Source organism: Dreissena polymorpha, chromosome 1 (genome assembly GCF_020536995.1).
Source record: "Dreissena polymorpha isolate Duluth1 chromosome 1, UMN_Dpol_1.0, whole genome shotgun sequence".
Taxonomy (NCBI): Eukaryota; Metazoa; Mollusca; class Bivalvia; order Myida; family Dreissenidae; genus Dreissena; species Dreissena polymorpha.
The window spans coordinates 205,164,512-205,190,413 of NC_068355.1; the positions used below are offsets into that span (position 1 = coordinate 205,164,512).

Here is a 25,902-nt window from a genome sequence, read left to right on the forward strand (position 1 = left end):
TGAAACTTGGTCAGAAGATTTGTCTTAATGATATCTCGGTTGAGTTCGAAACTGGGTCATGCTGGGTCAACTAGGTCACTAAGTCAAAAAAAGAAAAACCTTGTAAACACTGTTGAAGTCACATTTCATGCCCAATCTTCATGTCACTTTGTCAAAATGGTTGTCTTAATGATATCTTGGTTGAGTTCAAAAGTGGTTTTGGTCCGTTGAAAAACATGGCCGCCAGCCAGCGGGGCAGTTTTCCTTATTTGGCTATTGAGAAACCTTATTGAGAAACACTCTAGAGGCCACATTTCTTGTCCGATCTTCATGAAACTTAGTCAGAAGATTTTTCCTAATAATACCTCGTTTGAGTTCGAAACTGGGACACGCTTTGTCTAAAACTAGGTCACTAGGTCAAAAAAAGAAAAACCTTGTAAACACTGTAGAAGTCACATTTCATGCCCAATATTCATGTTACTTTGTCAAAATGTTTGTCTTAATGATATCTTGGCTGAGTTAAAAAGTGGTTCCGGTCCGTTGAAAAACATGGCCGCCAGCGGGCGGGGCAGTTTTCCTTATTTGGCTATTGAGAAACCTTGTAGACACTCTATATGCCACATTTCTTGTCCGATCTTCATGAAACTTTGTCAGAAGAGTTGTCCCAATGATATCTCGTTTAAGTTCGAAACTGGGTCATGCTGGGTTGAAAACTAGGTCACTAGGTCAAAAAATAGAAAAAAACATTGTAAACACTGTATTGAAGTCACATTTCAATCCCAATCTTCATGTTACTTTGTCAAAATGTTTGTCTTAATGATATCTTGGTTGAGTTCAAAAGTAGTTCGGGTCCATTGAAAAACATGGTTGCCAGTGGGCGGGGCAGTTTTCCTTATTTGGCTATATAGAAACCTTGTAAACACTCTCAGGGGTTTTCCTCGCTTCATTGGGAAGAGGTCCTAGCCTATGGATTTTGGGAAGAAATTGCTCATTTTGGGAAGAATTATCGCTAAAATTACTGCTTTGGGAAATGGACAAGCTGGTATAAGTTAGGATTTAGGGGAAAACTGCATGATTTTAAAGAAATTTTCAATTGGGAAGGGGCCTTTAATATGCCCCTGTTATATAAGGCTGAAAACCCCTTACTCTAGAGGGCACATTTCTTGTCCAATCGTCATGAAACTTGGTCAGAAGATTTGTCCCAATGATACCTTGTAAACACACTAGAGGCAATAAATGTGGTCCAATAATGATGATACATGATCAGGATGTTTTTCTTGATGATATCTATGCAAAGTTTGACATTGGGTCATGTGGGGTCAAAATCTTTGTCAGGAGGTCCAAATCTTACAAAAACCTTGTAAACACATGTAGAATTAGCATTACCGGTACTTGTAAATGTTTGCATGCAAAAAAAACCATGCAAATAGACAGTTCTCAATCAGAATTAATCATATGCCCACATTGCAAAAGTAAACAGAAGAGAACCACTCTCATATGCTCTAGAGTACTGAATTTTCAACTAAGCAATTAACAAGGCCTTGTAAAAAAATGTTAGCGATCTAGGGCCATCTTGGCCCTCTTGTTCCTTATATGGATTGGATATATATGGCTATAGTAAAACCTTGTTGTCACTCTAAAGGCCACATTATTGTCCGATCTTCATGAAACTTGGTCAGAAAATAAGTCCCAATAATATCTAGAATGAGTTCAAACATTGTTCCGGTTGATTGAAAAACATCAACTGTCAGGTAGGAGGAGGGCATTTTTCCTTATATGGCAAAGGTAAAACCTTGTTAACATTCTAGAGACCACATTTATTGTCCGATCATCATGAACTGGGTCAGAAGATTTGTCCCAATCAGATCTTGGACAACCTCCAAAATTGTTCCGGTTACTGGAAAAAACATTGCCCCCAGGGAGTGGGGCATTTTCCCTTAAATGGCTATACATGTATATGGCTATAGTAAAACCTTGATAACACTATAGAGGCCATATTTATTGTCCTATCTTCATGAAACTTGGTCATAAGATTTGTCCCAATAATATCTTGGACGAGTTGGGATGTTTGGGATTGGTTGAAAAACATGGCAGCCAGGGGATGGGGCAGTTTTCCTGACATGGTTTTTGTAAACTTTTGTTAAATCTCTCAAAGTCACATTTATTGTCCAATCTTCATAACTCTTGGTCAGGCATTTGTTGGATGATTTCCAAGATGGTTTCAGTCTGTTTAATAACATGTCCACCAGAGATTTGGCATTTATCTCTATGGCTAAAGTTAAACCTTGTTAACACTCTAAAAGTGGCATTTATAGTTCACTCTTCATGAAACTTTGTCAAAACATTTGTTCTAATTTTATCTTGGGCTGCACAGAACAGAACAGTTTTGTATCTCAGGTGAGCGACTTAGAGCCTTTCAGGTCGTCTTGTTTTGAATGTGTCATCATTTATATAATATTATATTAAACAGAGATATTCATTCTATATTTTATGGTAAAATTTGGGTGGTCAGCTAGAATTTCACACTCTGTAGTTTTTCCACGGATTGTGGTCTTGTCCCGAGTGTGAGCCAAGTGAGGTATTATTGGGGAGATGACTTGTAAAGGGAGTTATGCAAGTAATAAGCAAGGACAATAAGATATCACTCATAAATGTAAAGGAATACACACACACACACACGCACACATTTATATAAATTTTAGACTTAAAGCGAACTGCATGAGAATCATTTACGAAATCTTCATTTTGAAAGAAACATGATAACAAACAAATAAAAAGTATAAATTAATAATTGAATTAATCTTTAACCCAGTCATTTATTTGTGGATACAATGTTTATTTATTACCTATCATCTCAGGTTTCTTTAGCTAGTACTTATATCGGCAATAATTGTTGTATTGCATAAATACTCCATTGTCTCTTTCTACAGTGAACACATAGTTAGTGTTAACATCGCAAAATGTGATTAATCCCGTTTTACTTTTGTTTGGGAAAATGTGTAAACACCACCGATACATTCATTTTGTAAAGACTGGTCAATAAGAGGTGAAATAATATAGAGGAAAAGTAAACTGTTCATGTAAAAGGTCAAAGTTCAAATAATAAATAAAAGTTGAAAGTGCTCTTTTCATCAAAAGTTTGACAATATTTTTCCCTGGTTCAATGAGCGTTTTATACAGCCTTTTAACAATAGACTGATAATTTTGTGGAAGGTTAATAAGTAATACATGCCGAGACAGTTACCTTTAAACACGAGACCTATCTTGCGGAGGATTTCGGAGATAGTTGATGTATCACGGAGTGTATATGTCAAAACACCTTTTTTCGGACCCAATGATCCACATGTTCTTGAGTTATGGTGCCCTTTAACTTCCACATGGGCATGATTGTTATGCATGTGACAGGGGTATTTTAGTCACTTTTGACAAAGCTTTTATTTTATGTTTACAGTGATAGAGAAGTTCAACGGACAATGTACTGTATTGCATCATCTGTTACTACCTGACTTAGATCATCCCTGCCTGCAGGTGAGTTGTTCAAGGTTCAGATTTGCACAGAACATTGCACAGATCATTCCACGCTAGTAAAATGTCATCAAGAAAACCAGGTACAGAGTGTTTGAGTTATGTGAGAGAAAAAAATAAAGGTCCAACATAAATTTTAGGGGCATGACTGGTGGGCCTCTGCTAATTTACAGTTGTCAGTTGTTTATTGTAAATCCTTTGACTTTGTTAATGATAGTAAGAATTGTGATTTGTAATGCTGTAATAACTCTCAGGTGTTGAACACTTTACTCTTATTCCCCCCAAAAGGGGTGGCATGTAGCAATCACACTGTCCATCTGTCTGTCCGTCCAGCATTTCGTTTTCTGGAGGTTGTTACAAAACGCTTTCAGATATCGAACTGATTTTTGGTATGTGAGTCTACCTTCATGACCCTCTGATGAAGTTCGAAATTCGTTCCAGTCCATTGATTTTTGGCAAAGGTATGGGCATTCGACTTATCAATTTTCTCTAATGCTGCATTTACATTATGTTCCCGGCAGCCACAGCAGTCCCGTTTGTCCGAAACATATCGCGCCGTGTGACGGTTGCAATTGTTTACCTTTAATCCAAGGTTTGCTAGATTGTGCTAAGTTTCCTCACAGTTTATCAAGGTATCCGTGACGTGCTGTCGAAGTGAAAATGCGGCCCTTCGACGGTGCGCTAAGTTTTCATCCACGGTCTGCCACGGATGTATCAATGCTTCAAGGTAAAATGCGTTCTGTTAAGTTCCCGCACGTTGCTTGCATTTGTCATGCAGGTCTAACACGTTGTACACGTTTGTCATTTATTTGTCACGTTCTATCAAGGTACCGTGCTGATAAAACGTGGACACCCGAGAGGTTTCGGGCACGATTGTGCTCCCAGTATAATAGAAAACTCTCAAGCAACAGTATTTATTAAAACAAAATAATTCCTGTGACATGGATGTACATGACGGGGATGATTTTGTGTTTGCCTGCTTATTTGCAGCATTAATAACATCTTTGTGTTGTAAAGAGCTGAAAGAATCACAAAAGTCCAGGAAAAGACGAAGAAAGAGGCTCAAGGTTCCTGTGGGTTAGTCCATGGCTATCGGAAGCTAGAGGGCAGCAGCAAGGGCACTTTGATGCATTTCTTACCAGGGAACTCCGCAACGAAGATATCAACACATTTCAGAAATATCTAAGGATGCCCCAAAAACTATTCGACGAGATCCTTGAAAAGATATCTCAAGTCATCTCAAGACAATATACTAAGTTTCGCTCTGCCCTTACACCTGGATTGAAACTGGCACTGACTCTGAGGCATTTGGCTACAGGGTACAATTACTCTTCACTCTCCTATGCGTTTCGGTGCAGTTAGGCAGCAATTTATCATATGGTTCCTGAAGTATGCAGCGCTTTTTCCCAGGCCTACAAAGACTAAGTGTTCACCGTTCGTAGCACATGCTCCTCCTTTTGTTTCTTCTTCCTCATTTGTTAGAGGCTGATCAACAGGATCAGTGGGTTCTTCTTGATCGTGCGGTGGTAGGCATGGACTTTCAGGTTGATCCACAACTTGAGCGTCCTTTGCAACGCGGGCAGCCTTTGTTCGGCACTTTCTTGGTGGCATTATACTGATCGAGTATTCAGACTGAAATGAAAGTTTCTTGAATAGCACGGCCTTTATATACTTATCTTCAGACCGCGCGAAGCGTGTCAGACCGTACAACAACTCAACTGGCCATAACGCATCTGCCTGCAAAACGCAACACACCGCTAACGGGTCGGATTAAACACGTAGCGAAACGGCTGTCAATTATCATGGCTTGTCGTGGTGATCTTGAAAAAAACGTAACAAAACTTGATAAAAACTTAACATGTCGGTGAATGAATAGGATTCCCGTCACAGTACGGATCCTTTTCGGGTTCTGTTACGGCCTGCTACGTACTGTCAAATCTTTTTGCGTTTAAAAAGTTCTATCACGTTTCTCGTTTCCGCCGTGGCTGCCGTGGCAATTTTTTTTACAGTTTGACACGGCAACCCCGTTGTGTCGAGTTTTGCTGTCCCGTTCCCCTACGTTGCCTCACGTTCAGCCCGTTTCCTCCACGGTGGCCCGAAACGTGATTGCCGTGGTCTCCGGGAACATAGTGTAAACGCAGCATAAAAGAGCTGCAGTGCATCTACAAAGCGCAGAAGATGGGCATTGGATTCACAAATGCTGGTCTTGTTAATTTATTTGTTTCGTGTCTGAAAATTAAGATACCGGTACACACACAAAATCCCAAAATGTGTACACTGACAGTACATATTTACCTATTGCAATGGATGTTCCTATATTACTTTGGTAGCATCATCTATGTACTAGTAATACTGACGGTTGAAGTTCAAACTCTTGTATCTGATATATGGTAGAACTGGGCATCTCATACAACATTCTTTCATTCTCCCTTGACTTGAGTTGCAGTCATCCACATAGGCAGTTTAGCTATGACAGTTAAATGAACAACTCACACTCTGAATGTAATGGCAAGCATAATGAATATTTACCTGTGTATGTTTGGGATATCATGCAGGGCTGATTTGGGTCCAAATATACCAATTTAATTTTGTTCATTTTGTTTATGATTATACCCGTATTACCATTGGGAGCTATTGGTAATGGGGGCTATATAGAAGTCACTTTGTCGGTCTGTCGGTCGGTCGGTCGGTCTTTCTGTCGGTCTGTCCCGAAATTTCATCCGATCGTAACCAAACTTTGTCCGAAGTAGTATCTAGATGATGTCTAGGACAAGTTTGAATATGAGTCATGCCAGGTCAAAAACTAGGTCACGGGGTCACTTAGGGTATTTTAAACTGAAAGTTTGTCCGGACCATAACTATGTCATTTATTGTTATATTTTAAAATGAGATGGTACATTTGTTCACCATCATGGGACGGTGTGTTGTGTGAAAAAAGTACGTTGTTATCTCAAAGGTCAAGGTCACACTTGTAGTTCAAAGGTCAAATGCTTGTCCGGGCCATAACTTTGTCATTTAGTGTGAGATTTTAAAATCATGTGGTAAAGTTGTTCACCATCATTGGACGATGTGTCGCGCGAAAGAATTATGTCGATATCTCCAAGGTCACGCTTTAAGTTCAACTATCATAAATGAGCGTGTCCGGGCCATAACTATGCCATTCATTGTAAGATTTTAATATCATTTGGCACATGTGTTCATCATCATTGGACAGTGTGTTGCGCGAAAGAATAACGTCAATATCTCCAAGGTCAAGGTCACACTTAAAGTTCAAAGGTCAAAAATGGCCATAAATGAGCTTGTCCGGGCCATAACTATGTTGTTAATTGGAAGAATTTAGTCATTTGGCACATTTGTTTACCATCAAAGGACGGTGTGTCATGCGAAAGAAGTACGTCGATATCTCCAAGGTCAAGGTCACATTTTGAGTTCAAAGTTCAAAAATGGCCTTAAATGAGCTTGTCTGGGCCATAAATATGTCGTTCATTGTGAAATTTAAAACTCATTTGTCACATTTGTTCACCATCATTGGACTGTGTGTCGCGCGAAAGAATTACCTCATTATCTCCAAGGCCAATGTCACACTTTGAGTTCAAAGGTAAAAACTGGCCATACATGAGCTTGTCCGGGCCATAACAATGTCGTTCATTGTGAAATTTAAAAATCATTTGGCACATTTGTTCACCATAATTGGACAGTGTGTCGCGGGAAAGAATTACTTCGATATCTTCAAGGTCAAGGTCACACTTTGAGTTCAAAGGTCAAAAATGGCCATAAATGAGCTTGTCCGGGCCATACATGTAACTATGCCGTTTAATGTGAAATTTTAAAATCATTTGGCTCTTTTGTTCACCATCATTGAACGGTGTGTCGCGCGAAAGAATTACGTCGATATCTCCAAGGTCAAGGTCACACTTTTAGTTCAAAGGTCAAAAATGGCAACAAATGATCTTGTAAGGGCCATAACAATATCATTCATTGTAAGATTTTAAAATGAATCTATACATTAATTTTGTTCAAAGTCATTGGACGGCGTGTCGTGTGAAAAAATTCAAGAGTTCAAAGGTCAAAAAGGCTATAAATGATAATGGCATAATAATTCTTAAAAATCGCCATAAATTAGATTATCTAGTCTGTGTCAATGCGGCACGTGAGGGTATACGTCATGTCTGTGACAAAGCTCTAGTTTATTATGTTATTAATCTGATTGTGCTGTGTGAGTCTACCTATATGACTTGCAGTTTATGTTTGAGCTTTGTTTTGGTCCACTGATTTTTGACAAACACACAGGTATCGAAATTAACCATTTTCTTTATTATAGCGCGTTACCATCATTTTTTACAGAGCGCTTTCCAGTATTTACCTTTTTTTTCTAAAGCACATTATCAACTATCAAATTGACTGTAACTTCTTCATGAAGTTTCTAATTGGGACATAGCTGTTTTGCGACTTAAAAGTGCATAAAGGGACGTTTGGTTTTACAAACACAGCTCTTATTGTCATAACTACGTCACATTTACTTAATTCTTGGCTTTTAGTGTCACCATAGCTTCAGATGGGATGATTGCAGTTGTGACTCTGGCCAATGGAGACATGAGAAAGGCTCTCAATATTTTACAGGTAACATATAAGCCATATGTAATGGAAATATAACTAGACAGTCAGCATAAGTTATATAACTTTGTAGTATTTGTATGCCCCCGGATCGAATGATGGGTTGTATAATGTTTTTGGCCTGTCCATCTGTCATTGTATGTGTGTGTCTGTGTGTCGGTCCCAAAACTTTAACCTTGCATAACTTTTGCAATATTGAAGATAGCAACTTGATATTTGGCATGCATGCGTATCTCATGGAGCTGCACATTTTGAGTGGTGAAAGGTCAGGGTCATCCTTCAAGGTCAAATGTTATATTTTCTAAAATAGCTGCCGTGTGGCTTCAAAGCGTCGCAGTAGGGGGCATTGTGTTTCACAAACACAGCTCTTGTTTTAAGCTCACCTGTCACGAAGTGACACGATGAGCTTATGTGATCATGTGATGTCCGGCATCCGTTGTGCGTGCGTGCGTCAACAATTTGTTTGTGTAGACAGTAGAGGTCACAGTTTTCATCCAATCTTCATGCAATTTGGTCAGGATGTTTATCTTGATGAAATCTGGGTTGGGATTGTATTTGGGTCATCTGGGGTCAAAACTAGGTCACTAGGTCAAATAATAGAAAAAAACTTGTGTAGACAATAGAGGTCACAGTTTTCATTCAATCTTTATGAAATTTGGTCAGAATGTTTATATTGATGTAATCTGGGTTGGGATTGTATTTGGGTCATATGGGGTCAAAAACTAGGTCACTAGGTCCAATAATAGAAAAACCTTGAGTAGACAATCGAGGTCACAGTTTTCACCGGATCTTTATGAAATTTTGTCTGAATGTTTATCTTTATGTAATCTGGGTTATGATTGTATTTGGGTCATCTGGGGTCAAATACTAGGTCACTAGGTCAAATAATAGAAAAACCTTGTGTAGACAATAGAGGTCACAGTTTTCATTCAATCTTTATGAAATTTGTTTATAATGTTTTTCTTGATGAAATCTGGATTGGGCTTGTATTTGGTTTATCTGGTGTCAGAAACTAGGTCACTAGGTCAAATAATAGAAAAACCTTGTGTAGACAATAGAGGTCATAGTTTTCATCAGATCTTTATGAAATATGTTCAGAATTTTTGTCTTGCTAAAATCTGGGTTTGGATTGATTTTGGGTCATCTAGGGTCAACAATTGGGTCACTAGGTCAAAGTTTTAAAAAACACTTGTGTAGACAGTAGAGGTCAATGTTTTATCCAATCTTAATAAAATTTGGCCAGAATGTTAATCATGATACAATCTTGGTTTGGATTGTAATTTGGTTCTCTGGGGTCAAAAACTAGGTCACTAGGTCAAATCATAGAAAAACTGTGTGTAGACAATAGCGGTCACAGTTTCCATCAGATCTTTATGAAATTTTGTCAGAATGTTTATCTTGATGAAATCTGGATTGGGAAAGTATTTGGGTCATCTGGGGTCAGAAACTAGGTCACTAGGTCAAATCATAGAAACCCTTGTGAAGACAAAAGAGGTCATAGTTTTCATCTGATCTTAATGAGTCAGGTTAGCGATTCAGGACCATCATGGCCCTCTTGTTTTTTAATATATTTATAAGACTTTTGGCCAGGCCATTGTAAATACTAAATTTTGAGTAGCTTTTCCCAGTATTTGTACTTTGCAGAGAGAGGGGATGTTGGAGTTACTCTGTCTGTCTTTTTGTGTTTTCCTCATAAACTATTACAATTAAAGTATTTCCACATGTCTCAAGCAAATAAAGTGATTCATAACCATGGGATGTATACATGTACAATACTTTTTTTTCAAGAAATATGGATGAAATTGAGTCCATGTAATCATTTCCATTGATAGATAGAAATAAAAAAGAGTAATTACATGTATGTGTATTTCACCTAAACAATCCTGAACATATAATGAATTTGAAGACAGCAAAAGGCTTTGCTATGCAAGATATACTTACTAAAATTGATCAATATGCTCCCAAAAATAGCTCAAATTTGTTCGCGAAAACTTCACAGCTTTGAAATCACAAGTCATACTTCTGAGTAAGTGTTTCAAAAATACCAGCCAGTATTTTCGTTCATAAGCCAGTGATTGAACCTTTTCACATTTTGCATCTCAGCCGATTAAGTTTCAAGAACAGTTTGCATTATCTAATTACCCACTGGTTTTATGCAATATGCTGCAAGCGTAGATCTTTTCTAGCCTGTGCATCTGCACAATCTGGTCAGGAGCTACATTGTCCACTCTTGAAACGATGAAACCTTGCGTGACCTTATATATGACAGCCTAACACCTTACCAGACTGTGGAATTGTGCTATGGCCACATGTTGCATTATACTAATTTTTGCATCACTTGTGTGCAATAGAATCTATTTAGTAAATGCCCTTTTCTGATTGATGTTTCTTGTGATTTGTAGCTGCTGATTATAAAATGTACCATCTCCATTGTTTCTTATTAATAGGTCAAAGATTTGGTCTGAAAACACTAGTATAACTGTTACTGGTTCTTGTTTAATGAATTTTCAGAGGTCAACTTCTTCATCATCTTTACTGAATAAATGTTGTTGGGTTTCTGAATTTCACAAAATAATGTTCACTGACTGTCTTCATAAGATGGGGCAAACACATATGTTGCAAGAACAACAACAACTATAAAATGTGTTTGTTTTTATGAAGATCATTCAAATTCAGAGGGTCATTTTAGTTCCCTACTGGTGTAACATGTAGGGGTTAGGTTTACCCCAGGTCTGTCAGCATTTGTGTGCGTCCGTCCTAAAATGGATCCTGCGAAAACTCTATAAGTACTTAACTTATATTTATGAAACTTGTATAGATGGTGATTAATAATTCAAAACTAAGATATGAATCCTTCAGTAACTTCAAATGTCTACAAGCTTTGTTGATAACACTTTTGTATGTGAAAAGAGGATTATATGGGGACTATGCACGTTTTTTTAGTTTTGTGTATTTAACAAATATTGATACCTGCTTGTCAAAAGTTAATATGAGGATAAAGGGCCATATATTGACTTAACTTGCTATTTGAGTAAGCTAAACTGTATGTCATGATCCAAAAAAACTCAAAATTTTGGAAAAAAACATTGAAACTAGCGACAGCTCCCTAGCAAGGAAATTTTGAATCTTCAAAAAGGAGGTTTTCACTTTTGGCAGAAGTCAATATTTCATTGTGCAGAAACAGAACAGAACTTTTAAGGTGAATTGTGAAAAATCTAAACGTATGGAAGACACTTTTCTAGGTAAATACACACAGCACAGGGATGAAATTACTGAGTCATGTAGCTAAAACTAGGATTGCATTCTGTTTGAATGTACTGTGCATTCCATGAAATGGGTCAAATTTCTTATTTTTTCATTAAAAATGAGGTGGGTGGGGGAAGATCAAGGGCCATAGTTTCACAAGTGAAGAAGCCAGCCTTGTCTATGGTTGTATTTTCAATATATGTTGCCTATGTTATGACACTGACAAAAAAAGGCTTTCTTGTGTCACTTTCTGTTTTGATGAAATGGATTTGACTGTTTGCGGCCTCTCGGAACTTTAAATTTGGTCAACAATATATAACCTGCCCCCTAAACATAGAGACACAGTTCCCCTTAAAGTTAAAGGTCAATGGAATTGAGTGTGTAGGTACATGTAGAACTAACTAGGGATTGCATTTGGGGCAAGTAGGCTGAAGGTAAAGGGCACTGTATCTAAAAATAAACAGTTTCTTAATAACTTAAGTTTGATGTATGTATTGTAATAACAGTGTGTGTGTTGGTAGATTAAATGCAGACCAAGCTTAGATTACAACTGGGGGCCAGGCAGTTTAATGTCAAGATTATTGTTATTAAAATGGTAACATTTTTTCTGCTTTATTAGTCAGGTAAAGGCCAAAATGTATGTTACTAACAATATTAAAATAATGTGTGTTTAAGCTATGCTATAAAAGTGCACTCTTGGGAAATAAATATTATAGTTAGAAGCCTTTAACCAGCAGCTGAAGTTTCATGTATTGACCAATGTCAAGTGAATGTGTGTTAAACTTGATAGTGACTTGTTGGATGTTTCTGATACTCATCGATATTGAACACATGTTACTTCAAAGCATTGAGTCATAGAGGGAACCTGTAATGGAATGATGTACACGAGACAAATGATCACCACGGTGTGTTAAATATGTATCCCTAGCTCAAAAGTATGTTTAATATTTAATCCTTTCAGGCCAGAGTTATGTATTTATATTAAGATAAGCAGGAAGTAAATTAACAGAGAACCTATGGGACCTTTACAATTTGTGCTTGTTGCAAGATTATCTAAGACATTAATTGCATCAATTGGTCCTAAGTTAATAAAAAATTACCTTAAAATGGTGTAGGGTAAAAATCTGTAAGTCAGTGTTCTGTGACAGGTCCCATTAAATGCAACCATTTTTTTTTGGTTCATATGTTTAGAAGGTAACTAAATTCATTTAACTTTAGGCTGATCTTAGAGACCAATGAGAAGATACAGTTAAGCTCATTTATAGCAGCCTTCCAGGTGCCAAGAGGTGTTATTGTTGCAAAGGCCAGGTGATAAGGCGACAGGCTTAAAATTTCTATAGTGATTGTACAAAGAGACATAATTGCAGTGGTAATTGTGCTACAGACTCATGTTTGATATAAACAAGTATTTGCATACTGAACTGTCTGTCATTGAATATTTATAATCAATGGCCTGTTAAAGCCACATAAATACTTAACATCAATGTATATTTCGTAAAATATTTTGTAAATAAAGTTAACCCATACAAAATCAGTGTTCCTTATAGCAACAGCCAAAATTAAGCCACAAGATTTGGTATGATAACATAGTTTTTTCGAGAAACAATAAACTCGTTTTAATTTTGTGTGCCACAATATACATTCCATGTGAATTTCCCGTGACGATATCTGAACATTGACGAGCAACCGCTAGATTGGCATCAGGGATCGTTGGAGGAATGATGTAGTTCTTATGAGCCAAAGCCATTCTAGTGTTCGTTCGAAAATGTTCAGATATCGTCGCGGGAAATTCACATGGAAAATATCATGACACAAAAAATTAAAACAAGTATTTTGTTTCTCGTTAAATCTATGTTACCATACCACATTTAGTGTTGAAATTTAGCTTTTGCTATAAGAACACTTATTTTTTTATTGGTTAACGTTATTTTTACAAAGTATTTTACAAAATATTTGATGATTTTGAGCATTTATGTGGTTTCAAAATTTTCATGACAAAATAAACTTAAATGCTATTCATCAAGATATTATTTTGATTGTTTGGTGGCAGTATACAAGTTAAACTTCAGTGATGAAGAGCAAGTAAGAAATAAATATTAGATTTGACATGTACAACTTGACTCATTGCAGTACTGTTACCATAGGAACACTATTCCACACACATGAAGGTTATTTGATCAAAGGCTGTCCAAATGTTAAAGAATAATATTGAAAAAAAAATCCACACATATTGGCACTAAAACTGCATAAATTATAATTGCTTGTGTTCGTGCTACCTCCAGCAGTTGCAGTAATTAGTTTTTTTTAAAAATTGTGCATACATGTATACGTATTCAACATTGCATCATGCATAAAGGCTTTTCGTTACCATATTTTGATTCCTGAAAGTTAGTATTCTGTTGTTAGGTTTTGCATAGAATTTAAAATTGTATGTACATAGGACCTTGCATTGACATAGAACACATTTGTTTTGATAATCACTAGAAGAAGAAATCAAAGCGCCGAAGGCACTGAAGTTGTTCGCTGTTGTAAAATTTTTGACGCAACTCAGTTTTCAAAATTATGTTATAGCTTCTTATATCGCAAGTTTGAAATGAACACACCCCATTCAAATTAATAAAGAGTGTGTCTTAAAGCACAGGTTGAGATGTGTTTTTTTTTTCAAATCATTAATAAAAAAGATAAAAGCTTCATTTTGGGAAAACAGGGCTTAATGCACATTAATTGTCATCCCAGTACCAGAGACTGTCTTTAAACAAAAAACACCATAAAATCATGTGTCGTCCTTGATTAGCTTGTGCGCATTGCACAGACTTATCAGTGTGCACAGGCTAATATTATTTGACATGCATTAAGCCCTGTTTTCCCTGAAAGCAGCCAATATGTACGGATTTCAATAAATCACAAGACTGGCCAATGTCTGTTACGAGCTGTTAAACACTATTTATTCAATACACAAACTGCAGTAGTAGAGCAGACGCTCCTAGCATTCGTCGTCTTCATAATTTTACTGCAGGTAGTGAAGACAGGCAGTGGTTATCGTTCCTAGCGTAGCTTACAGCAGACTGACTTGCAGTTATCGTTCCTAGCGTAGCTAAACTTGCAAAACTGCCTCTCTAAATTAAACTAAAAACACGCTATATGGAAGCATTGTTAAATAAAGTTATAATTATAAAATTATAAAGTTGACTTAGTGACTGAATGACTCTTTTACTCAGTGACTGTCTGACTTCAAGATTAAGTGGCTGAATTGCTATTAAACTTAGTGCCTGACTGATTATTATACTGAATGTCTGAATGACTAATAGACTAAGCGACTGACTTACTATAGGACAATTTTATTGACTTACTAGACTAATTTACTGTCTGACTATAAGGCAATGTGCCTGACTGGCTATTAGACTAAGTGACTGACTGACTATTAAACTAAGTGGCAGACAAACTATTAGACTAAGTGGCTGACTGACTATTATACTAAGTTATTGACTGACAATGAGATTAAGTGGTTGACTGACAATCAGATTAAGTGATTGACTTTTAGACTAAGTGATTAACTTAAGATGAAGTGACTTACTGACTATTTGACTAAGTGATTTACTGACTGTGAGGCTAAGTGATTGTCTGATAAATAGACTAAGTGATTAACTGACTATGAAACTAAGTGACTGACTGACTATTAGACCAAGTGACTGACTGACTATTAGACTAAGTGACTGTCTTGCTATGAGACTAAGTGACTGGTTGACTAATAGATTAGATGGTTGTCTGACTATTATGCTAAGTGATTAATTGACTGTTAGACTGAATTAATATTATTCTAAGTGACTCACTGACTATTATTATAAGTGACTGACTGACTATAGGACTTAGTGACTGACTGATGTTTAGACTATGTGATTGACTATTATGATTAGTTACTGAATGACTAATAAACTAACGTACTGACTGATTTGTAGACTATGTGACTGACTTACTATTAGACTTAGTGACTGACTGACCATTAGCAAAGTGAGTGACTATTTGACTAAGTGATGACTGACAATAATACTAAGTTACAGAATGACTTGTGTAATATTTGACTGACTGAACTATCAGACTAATTTACCAACTGGCTATTCAACTATGTGACTGAGTGTCTGTAAGACTATGTGAATGACTGATAATTTGACTTAGTGACTGCCTATGAGACTATGTGGCTGACTGCCTATTTCACTAATTAACTGACTGACTATAAAACTAAGCGACTGACTGAACATAAGACTAACTGACTAACTTACTATAAAACTAAGTGGCTGACTTACTTTTTGACTGAGCGACTTATAAATATACTATATGACTGACTGACTGAGTATTGGGTTATGTGACTGACTGACCATAAAACTAAGCTACCACTTACTATTAGACTTGGCAACTGACTTACAATTTAAAAAGTCGACGGAATGGCAATGGGTTAGGGTTAGGGTTAATAAGACTGGGCAACTGAATGCCTATTTGAAAGGGCAACAGACTGACAATTGACTGGGGGACTGACTGGCCATTAGACCGGTTGACTGACTGACCATTAGACAAGGGTATTTACAGAAAATAACACCAGGCGATTTACTTACTGTTAGACATGAAACTGACTTACCATTAGACTGGGCCACTGACTATTAGACTGGGTGACTGACTTACCATAAGACCGGATGCCTGACTGACCATTAGACCGGGAAGTTGACGGAAAATCACTACAGACGATTAACATTTTTTAGCGCACTTGAGCACAACGTGCTCATCGTGAGCTTTTGTGATCGCCTTTTGTCCGCCGTGCGTCGTTCGTCGTCAACATTTTTCCTTGTGAACACTCTAGAGGCCACATTTATTATTTATTTATCTTCATGAAACTTGGTCAGAACATTTTTCCCAATGATACCTCGACCGAGTTCGAAACTGGGTCATGCTGGGTCAAAAACTAAGTCACTAGGTAAAAAAAAGAAAATCGTTGTGAACACTGTAGAAGTGACATATGATCCCCAATCTTTATGTAACTTTGTCAAAATGTTTGTCGTAATGATATGTTGGTTGTGCTTAAAAATGGTTGTGGTCCGTTGAAAAACATGGCCACCAGGGGGGGCAGTATTCCTAATATTGCTATAGAAAAACCTTGTAAACACTCTAAAAGTCACAATCTTACCAATCATCATGAAACTTGGTGAAAACATTGGTTAAATTGATATCTCGGACGAGTTCGAAAATGGTCCAGATCGGTGAAAAAACATGGCCGCCAGGGGGCGGGGCAGTTTTCTCTATATGTAGTGAAAACATGTGAACACTATAGAAGTCACATTTTTGGTCCAATCTACATGAAAAACATGGCCGCCAGGGGGGGGGGGGCAGTATTCCTTATATTGCTATAGAAAAACCTTGTAAACACTCTAAAAGTCACAATCTTCCCAATCATCATGAAACTTGGTGAAAACATTGGTTTCATTGATATCTCGGACGAGTTCGAAAATGGTCCAGATGTGTGAAAAAACATGGCAGCCAGGGGGCGGGGCAGTTTTCTCTATATGTAGTGAAAACATGTGAATACTATAAAAGTCCAATTTTTCGTCCAATCTACATACAATTTGGTCAGAACATTTGTTTGCTTGATCCGACGGTTGAGTTCGAAAATGGTTTGGATCGGTTAAAAAACATGGCCGCCAGGGGGTCTTTTTCCTTATATTTATAGAGTAAAAAAGCTTGTGAACACTCTAGAAGTCACATTTTGTTCCTATTCATCATGAAATTTTTTCTAAACATCAATCTTATAGATATCTTGTACGAGTTCTAACGAAAAAGGTTATGATGGGTGGAAAAACATGGCCACCAGGGGGTAGGGCAGTTTTCTCTATATGTATATTGTAAAAACATCTGAACAGTCTAGAAGACACATTGTTCGACCAATCTTCATGAAATTTGGTCAGAACATTTGTTTCCTAGATACGACGGTTGAGTTCGAAAATGGTTCGGATTGGCAAAAAAACATGGCCACTAGGGGGGTGTCTTTTTCCATATATTTTTATAGTAAAAATGCTTGTGAACACTCTAGAAGTCACATTTGGGCCTAATCGTCATGAAATATGGTCAAAACATTGGTTATATGGATATCTCGGACGAGTTTGATAATGGTCGTGATCAGTGGAAAAACTTGGCCGCCAGGGGGTGGGGCAGTTTTCTCTATATGTTTATAGTGAAAACATGTGAACAGTCTAGAAGACACATTGGTTGCCCAATCTTAATGAAATTTGGTCAGAACATTTGTTTCCTGGATACGACGGTTGAGTTTGAAAATGGTTCGGATCGGTAAAAAAGACATAGCCGCCAGGGGGGGGGTCTTTTTCCATTTATATATAGTAAACAAATCTTGTGAACACTCTAGAAGTCACATTTTTGTGTCCAATCATTATGAAACTTAGTCAAAACATTGGTTATATGGATATATTGGTTGAGTTTGAAAATAGTCGTGATCAGTGAAAAAACATGGCCGCCAGGGGGTTGGGCAGTTTTCTCTATATGTATATAGTAAAAACATGTGAACAGTCTTGAAGACACATTGTTTGTCCAATCTTCATGACATTTGGTCAGAACATTTTTTTCCTGGATACGACGATTAAGTTCAAAAATGGTTTTGATCCATCTAGTGACATGACCGCCGGGGGGGGGTTAATTTTTTATATTTATATACTAAACAAACTTGTCAACACTATTAAAGTCACATTTTTTGGCCAATCATCATGAAACTTGGTCAACACTTTGGTTTTATTGATATGTCTGATGAGTTTGAAAATGATCGTGATCATTGGAAAAACGAGGCCGCCAGGGGATGGGACAGTTTTCTCTATATGTATATTAGAAGCATTTTCCGTATATATACTTTATTAAAATCTGGGTATTAAAAACATGGCCGCAAGGTTGGGTGGGGTAATTTTCAGAATATAATATTGAATATAACAACTTGACATTTGGCATGCATGTGTATCTCGTGGGGCTTCACATTTTGAATGGCGAAAGGTCAAATATATGGCTTCAAAGCGGCGCACTAGATGGCATTGCGTTTCCGACAAACACATTTCTTGTTTATTTTATTTTATTAGTAACATAATAACAGAAACATAATTTTATGCCCCCGGTAGGGTGGCATATAGCAGTTGTATGTCCGTCAGTCTGTCCGTCTGTCCGAAAACTGTTACATTGCCCAAAACTTTTGCAATATTGAAGATAGCATCTTGAAATTTGGAATGCGTGTGTATCTCATAGAGCTGCACATTTTGAGTGGTGAAAGGTCAAGGTCATCCTTCAAGGTCAAAGGTCAAATATATGGCTGCAAAGTGGCACAGTAGGGGGCATTGTGTTTCTGACAAGCACGTGTCTTGTTCTTTCAGTGTTAAATTGTCTTGAGAGGGCAAAAGTCCCATTTATAGTATTTAATAGAGTTGCAACTGTATGTGACATTGAGACATGACAATGAAACCAAGTGAACTGTGCAAGAACTATACATCTATATTATTAGCCAAAGAGTTAATGCTCTTGGTTTTATGTTTAAACTGCTTAAGCAGAACATGACTCCCGATGTTTCAAAATATATCGGAGTAATGGTAATATAATACAAACAGATTCAAATATGATGAAATGTAGAACACTAGCATCCTATTAATATGACATTTTCAAAATATTTATGGAGTAAAAATTAATACACTGTAATTTTCCCGTTCGAATCAAAGCTACATCGGTATTGAAGGGATCCACATTGAATTAATGAATCCACATTGACATATTGAGTCACGATGCGGTTTCTTCTTCGACATATACAAGTTACTGCTGATAAATTTGAGACTTCAGTATCAAAACAAAGTACGTTTGCGCAATCTTCTTTAAATATAGGTAAAACGTTTCGCTTGTAAATATTGACGTATATAGACCGCATAACGTACCTGTATACACTGCATGTATTAAATAAATATATTATTCGCCAATTAATTAATTAATAAACCTTATGATGACCCAAACGCAATTTGAACTTTAAACTTTTAACAGCTCCATTGTATTGGCATAACCATGAAATTGAACAAATGTAAAAGAGATGCAGCCAGTTAATAGCCAATCTTATATATGCATAGCATGTTTTCAAAATTATTGTTGCAGGATATTACATAAGAAAGAAAGTGAAATGAAGTTTGTATCAAATATAAATAGTAAGTGTTAAATAATCTTTTTTTTAAACTGGATTTGAAATGTTATTTCATTATTTAAAGCAAAATAACCACTAAACCGTCCATGCCGTCTGATGCAATAACAACATATGTTACCAAATATACTTGGATGATGTATAATATGTTAGGAATATGAAAACGTATATACCATTGTTAAGTTTGAAAAACAACATATGTCGACACATTTGAAAACCGATCGTTAGATCTATTAGTGAATGTTGATTATCAGCAGAGCGACATCTGGTATTCCAATGATGAGACTCGTGAATTTACAATAAAGTTGGGGATGGGTTTTAAAATGTGAAATGACTGGTCAGAAAATGTCTCAAACAAAGTGTATTTCGTTTTGTGTTGTTAAATATACCAATTGTTATTTTAAAGTTCTGAATTTCCCAAAGAAAATCCTAACAAATTAGACCAATAAATTGCAGATGAATAAGACTGAATAATACAAATATTACACAGTGTCAACATGAATGTGAGGATTGTTTATAAGCGTTCTGTTGTTCTGTTAAAACACGTTTTAAAGATTTTACAACTATCAAAGAGACCAAACTATTTAATAGCAATCTTCAAGTGTTTCCTTTTCAAGATATTTCCATACATCGTGATTCGTGTTTTCAAATTAACATAATTTGGAGGAATCCTGAATGTAACCGCATCATCTGGGATGTTTTAACGACTTGATACGTATATTAAGATAAAGAATATGACTTGATTAGTCTCTGCATCTGTCCAAACTCGATTGGTAGCTCCGGTATGTTTACATGTGAGAAGGCAGTTCCTGATGGGTAGTCAACCGTGTACGGTAACATCACCAAGGATTTTCATTGGCTGAACAGGATTTTGGCGTAAACTGCCATTTTATTTGCCTATAAAATAGTGAGAGTTGAGCTGATAACTGTTGTCACTTCTTTTGGTTCCGAATCTCGAAGAAGAAACTTCACTCTTGTGCAGATAGCTATAAGAATGCTACGTGTAAGTTTTTAACATTTTACTATATGTGTATTTTGGCTTTATTTTCAATTGTTTGTTTCCATAGAAGTTTTGAGGAAAATAATTTAAGGAACAGCAGTGTCAGTAACCCGCAAGGTATCTTAAATACACATATCGTTTAATTGGTTGCATTGTGTGTAACTAGCGAGGCAATGATATTATGCATGAAGTGGATACTCAGCGAGTATGTGGCTTGTGATGCATCAGTGTTAAGACATGAACTGTTTTTTGTTCAATGATATTCAATACTAATACTCGTAATAATAATAACACTAATGATATGACTTTATTACTTTAATAAATTTTATGGCAGTGGCTAGCCGTACGGCCCCGTATGACTAGCCAATATGCTTAATAAAGTATAGAATTGTCAATCAGTGTTGTAAATCAGTAATAAGTTTATTTAAGCTCATGAAAGTACACAAATTCTTCATCTGTTTCGGCTTCCTTTCATGTAATACGGTTGCTAATTTGATTCTTTAAGTAAGTGTGAAAAACTGTTTTAACGAGTTGAGGCATCGATATTACTAAATTCAATGACGACAGCCGTCAAAGGTAGGTCCTAGAAATTGACTTACACATTCTAATTTGATTCTTTAATTAGTCGACGTGTCTGAGTAAGGTATGAAAAACTGTTTTTAATGAGTTGCGGCATCGGTATTATGAAATTCAACGAAGGCAGCCGTCAAAGTTAGTTCTTAGAAATTGAATTACACAAATGATTTAATTATCTTTTATACAATTGATAAATATATGGTTTCATACAAGCAATATATCAGTTCTCTGAAAACGGCCGTGCCTTTGACCGTTGGGGAAATTTTCTCCACTTATGGTATATAAATAGGCAAAATTAAACTGTACCAGCGTTCAAATTGTGCACAGTTTTAGAAACGTAGTTCAAGGAAAATTGAGGCTGCGAAAAGCAGATGCATTAAGAAAACTTTCAATGAAAATCTTGAAGTGTCAGAAATTACATACAGTTGTATTCATCGAGGGAATAACTTCAAATCAGAAGGCAGAGGCAAGCGAAATCAGAGGTAAATAGGATAACTTTCGCATTCTTGATATTCCTTTATTTTGTTAACTTTAGCACATTACTTAGTGGCTGATAGAAATTATTTGCTGGGTCTGGTCATAATCATTGAAGTCCGACTGCATTGAGTTTGAAGTTTAAAAAGTATAAAATCAACATACTTTCATAAATAAGAAGACATTCTATTATTTTAATGAAACATTTTGTTGAAGTGTTTAAATTTTATTTATACTTTTTGTCAAGTGATATAAATGAGAAATAAATATATATACTTTTTTCCTCCTTAAGCTATTCAGCTTTTAGTATTAAAATGGTAGTTTTATATAAACAGGTTTCTGTAACAGGTTTCTGTAATACTTTGTTTTCCTATAAGTTTGCGCGCAATTGGATTTTTAATTTTATTCTTTTGAAATTGTATGTAACGGGATCTCCATTAATTGTCGTATGACAAATTGTTAAATTCTTAATAATTAATAGTTCTGTCCGTTCTTCGATTATCGGTTTAATGTTATATGCTTTAAATTACAAATATTATTTTTACCATATGTCAAGTTCAGTGAGCGTAAAGCGCTGATACGCTTTAATGCATTAGAGACGTAAATAACTAAGTCGATGATGTAAAACAGCCCATTTTATTCTCTGCAAATAAAATCAGAACACTCTGGCCAGTCTGCCGAGAGCGGTTCTTCAACCCTTTGCATGCTCGGAAATTTGTCGTCTGCTAAAATGTCGTCTGCTGAATTTCTAAAATTAGCTTTTTCTTCGATTTTTTTTCAAAGAATACTATCAGAATAGCAAACAGTTTGGATCCTGATGAGACGCCACGTTCTGTGGTGTCCCATCTGGATCCAAACTGTTTGCAAAGGCCTTTAAAATTCGGTTCCCGCACTGAAAGGGTTAAATATTATTTCGAGGTCAATTTCTTGGAATTTTGATCGGCATTTCCAATTTGTTTATGTATTAATTATTTCCACTACTTCATACATTAACCCATTTATGCCTAGCGTCTAGAAAAAAGTCCTTGGCAAACAGCGTAGACCCAGATGAGACGCCGCATGTAAGAAATATTCTAAATATAGAAATAAATATACTAGACATCCTTAATTTTGGAAATAAATTGATCCAATTTAGAAGGATGGGAAAGTCCACTAGGCATAAATGGGTTAAATGCATGATGTGAACTTCAAAATGGAAAATTTGCTTACAAAATAAGTAGTTCTTTGGGAAACCGGAGCTTAACGCAAGTGCGTAAACTACTATTAATTTGATATATTGTTATAATAAAATAAACTGCACAATTCATTACATAAAATTAAGCGTTTTTAACATTATACAATAACTATTTAAGATTTTTTAATTGAAATTGATTAAACTATGTTTATTATGATTAATAAAAATTGTTAAATAATTTAAGATAAACATTTAGATTATACATTATTTCATGAAATTGTAATTTTGATTGGATAACATTTCACCGATGTCCGTATTCGATAGCGCACTTTTGCATGGCAAAGACATCTGCACGTAGATCAATAAATAATCAATATATTTATTTGTTATAACAGCCGTACGGCTAGACAGTCCCTATAGGAAAGGCTATACGTACAGAGCCGTACGGCTAGCCTATTGGCTAGTCGTACGGGGCCGTACGACTAGCCACTGCCTAATTTTATACACATCTGTTTATTACCGATAAACGTGTTAAGTGTGTATCGTATGTTAAAATGTACGTTTAATTACATTACATTCATTTGTATTACCCATAATTTTATGTTGACTGTTTGTTTCGAAATGAAAGATAACGTTTTACAATTGTAAGATTGCTGTGGTGAGTCTTGATAATTTGATTGTCAGTTGTATTGCTTGCTTGCTTTGTTAACAATTCATTTTGCTCTGTGATCCATTAGTTTACATGGGCGTTTATTCAACTACTGATATACTGAATCAAATCTGAGTGACGCAGTTTAACCAAGGCCGTATTTACTAATAGCTTGTTTGTGTGTAATCTTCGATGATTGTTTTGATATCGTTCAGGAAATTAACCTAATACACACAGGTTGTATTACATATCTGGTATAAGCAAACCCCGGCTTCATTGAATATTCACAAGTGATATCATTGAAATAAAGGTCCACGATGTCGCTGAGCTGAAAGAGCTGAAAAAAAAAACACACTGAAAGATCTGATTACATGAGTTTTAAATGTTTCGATTGTATTTACACCAGAAGGCAAAACAGCCTTCGTGATTAGTTATCCTTTAATGAAGATATTACATTTCAAACCCATTTCGAAATACATAATTTCGCACTTACTATTTTGAATACATGTAGACGCAGAACTTCATTCTACTGCTCTCCCAAATTTACTTCCAGCAACACAAGTTGTGGAAACAGACTAAGCATGAACTCGATTGTCTTCAAACTCGATATGTCTTTTTTATGACGTCATTAAATTAGTCCGCTGGTATGGTATGCTAGTAATACGCATTTGCAAAACGAATATGACGATCGAAACTTGTATGTGTCATAATAAGTTTTATTACTCAATAAGTTGACGAAGAACGTATTCAGTTAATATTATAGTTGACATATAGCATTGTATACATGGATGTAATGCATGTTTTTTTTTCATATTAAGTTATCAAACGTGAAAGTTTTATTTATAGAAAATTGAATTATCGAGCTAAATTAGCTTCCAACGTTGACATCTGGACCCAACAAATGAAAGTAATTGTAAGCAAAAAGCCTTTAGATACTCGTTTACTGCTATATTTCTCAGAACCAAATATTGTGTCGCAAATCTCGATAAATGATGGTAATTTCAAAATGGCGTTCATCATAGATGCTATTCTACACCATACAGATGGTTAACCAGATTTTTCAATTATAATCCACACTTTTTAAAGACAATGCAGAACGTTTAATATTATTTTAAGTTGGATAGTTTTAACAAATGCACACATTCCAGTTATTCATTCGGGCTTATCTTTGGTTCATGTCTCCCAACATTTTGTTTGCTCATGGAAAATGACAATTATGGTCAAAACCACAGTAAGACAGCTACTCCAAAAGAGTGAGCTCCTTCTAATCATGATGAACTTGTTAATCAGTATTTAACATTTTTGTTCAGAAAAATGTCGGAGGAAAATACGAATACAGCGTTTACATGGTTGTTATTATATCATCTCCACCCTCAGTAGCATCATCCCAAGCATTAGCGATAGAAGCATTATTATCATCACCACCACACAGAAAACACACATTGCTCATAGCAGCGGACATGACATGATACTGAGTTTACTCGGCTTTTTAATCAGTTCAGAATCACGCTCTAATATGTCCTTTTTCTTCATTAATTTGTTGTGCAATATACACGGCTTGTAGTTATTATTTAAAACTATTATATTTCTCAGCACTGTATGTATGCTCATTTATATGATATTTGATTATGTTCTGAAAACAACTAGATAAGCCACGCTTTGGACGTCCAAATTGAACGTTTGACGTCTTGCACTCCCAACCGCTACCCAACATTTTAACAATTATACTATTTTGATTCACAGATGCAACCCTTATGCAAGTTTGTGTATGCAGTGGTCTGCATTGCAGCAGGTATGCAATAGTTCAGTTTTTTACAACTATCAGATATCAAGAGCCTTTTCCCCCCAAAAAACGAAGTTTTGGGTGGTGTATAGGAGTGAACTTGTCTGTCGCTCTGACGGTCGGTCGGTCGGTCCGTATTAAGTGTCCACTCTCTAATTCAAGTTGTTTTCATCCGATCTTCACCAAACTGTGTCAGATGTTGTATCTAGATAATGTCTAGGTCAAGTTCGAATATGGGTCATGCCGGGTCAAAAACTAGGTCACGGGGTCACTTAGTGCGTAACTTATAAACATTTAGCATGGTGTCCGCTCTCTAATTCAAGCAGTTTTCATCTGATATTCAACAACTTGGTCAGAAGTTGTATCTTGAGGATGTCTAGGTCAAGTTTGAATATAGGTCATGCCAGGTCAAAAACTAGGTCACGGGGTTTAAACACTCAGCATGTTGTCCGCTCTCTAATTCACGTAGTTTTTATCTTATATCTTCACCAAACTGGTAAGAAGTTTTATCTAGATGATCTCTACGCAAAGTTTGAACATTCAGCATGGTGTTCGCTGTTTTTGTGAGGACAACATGCAAAATAGTCTGTGGCAATTATGCATGTGGGGGTATTCGTCACGTCTGTGACAAAGCTCTAGTTATAATTGTATCGAACATTATGTTTTCGTTTTA

At 36.2% G+C, this 25,902-nt stretch overlaps 1 protein-coding gene across 1 annotated transcript in view; it reads left to right on the plus strand.

The window, feature by feature from the left end:
• The first annotated feature begins 3,423 nt into the window (after positions 1-3,423).
• LOC127864732 (uncharacterized) overlaps positions 3,424-25,902 on the plus strand; it is a 28,263-nt gene continuing 5,784 nt past the window's right edge. Inside the window, exons 1-3 of the mRNA XM_052404618.1 lie at positions 3,424-3,507; positions 8,043-8,124; positions 25,190-25,238. Of these exons, the coding sequence (XP_052260578.1) occupies positions 8,065-8,124; positions 25,190-25,238 (109 nt within the window). The 5' untranslated portion in view covers positions 3,424-3,507; positions 8,043-8,064. The remainder of the gene's footprint in view (positions 3,508-8,042; positions 8,125-25,189; positions 25,239-25,902) is intronic.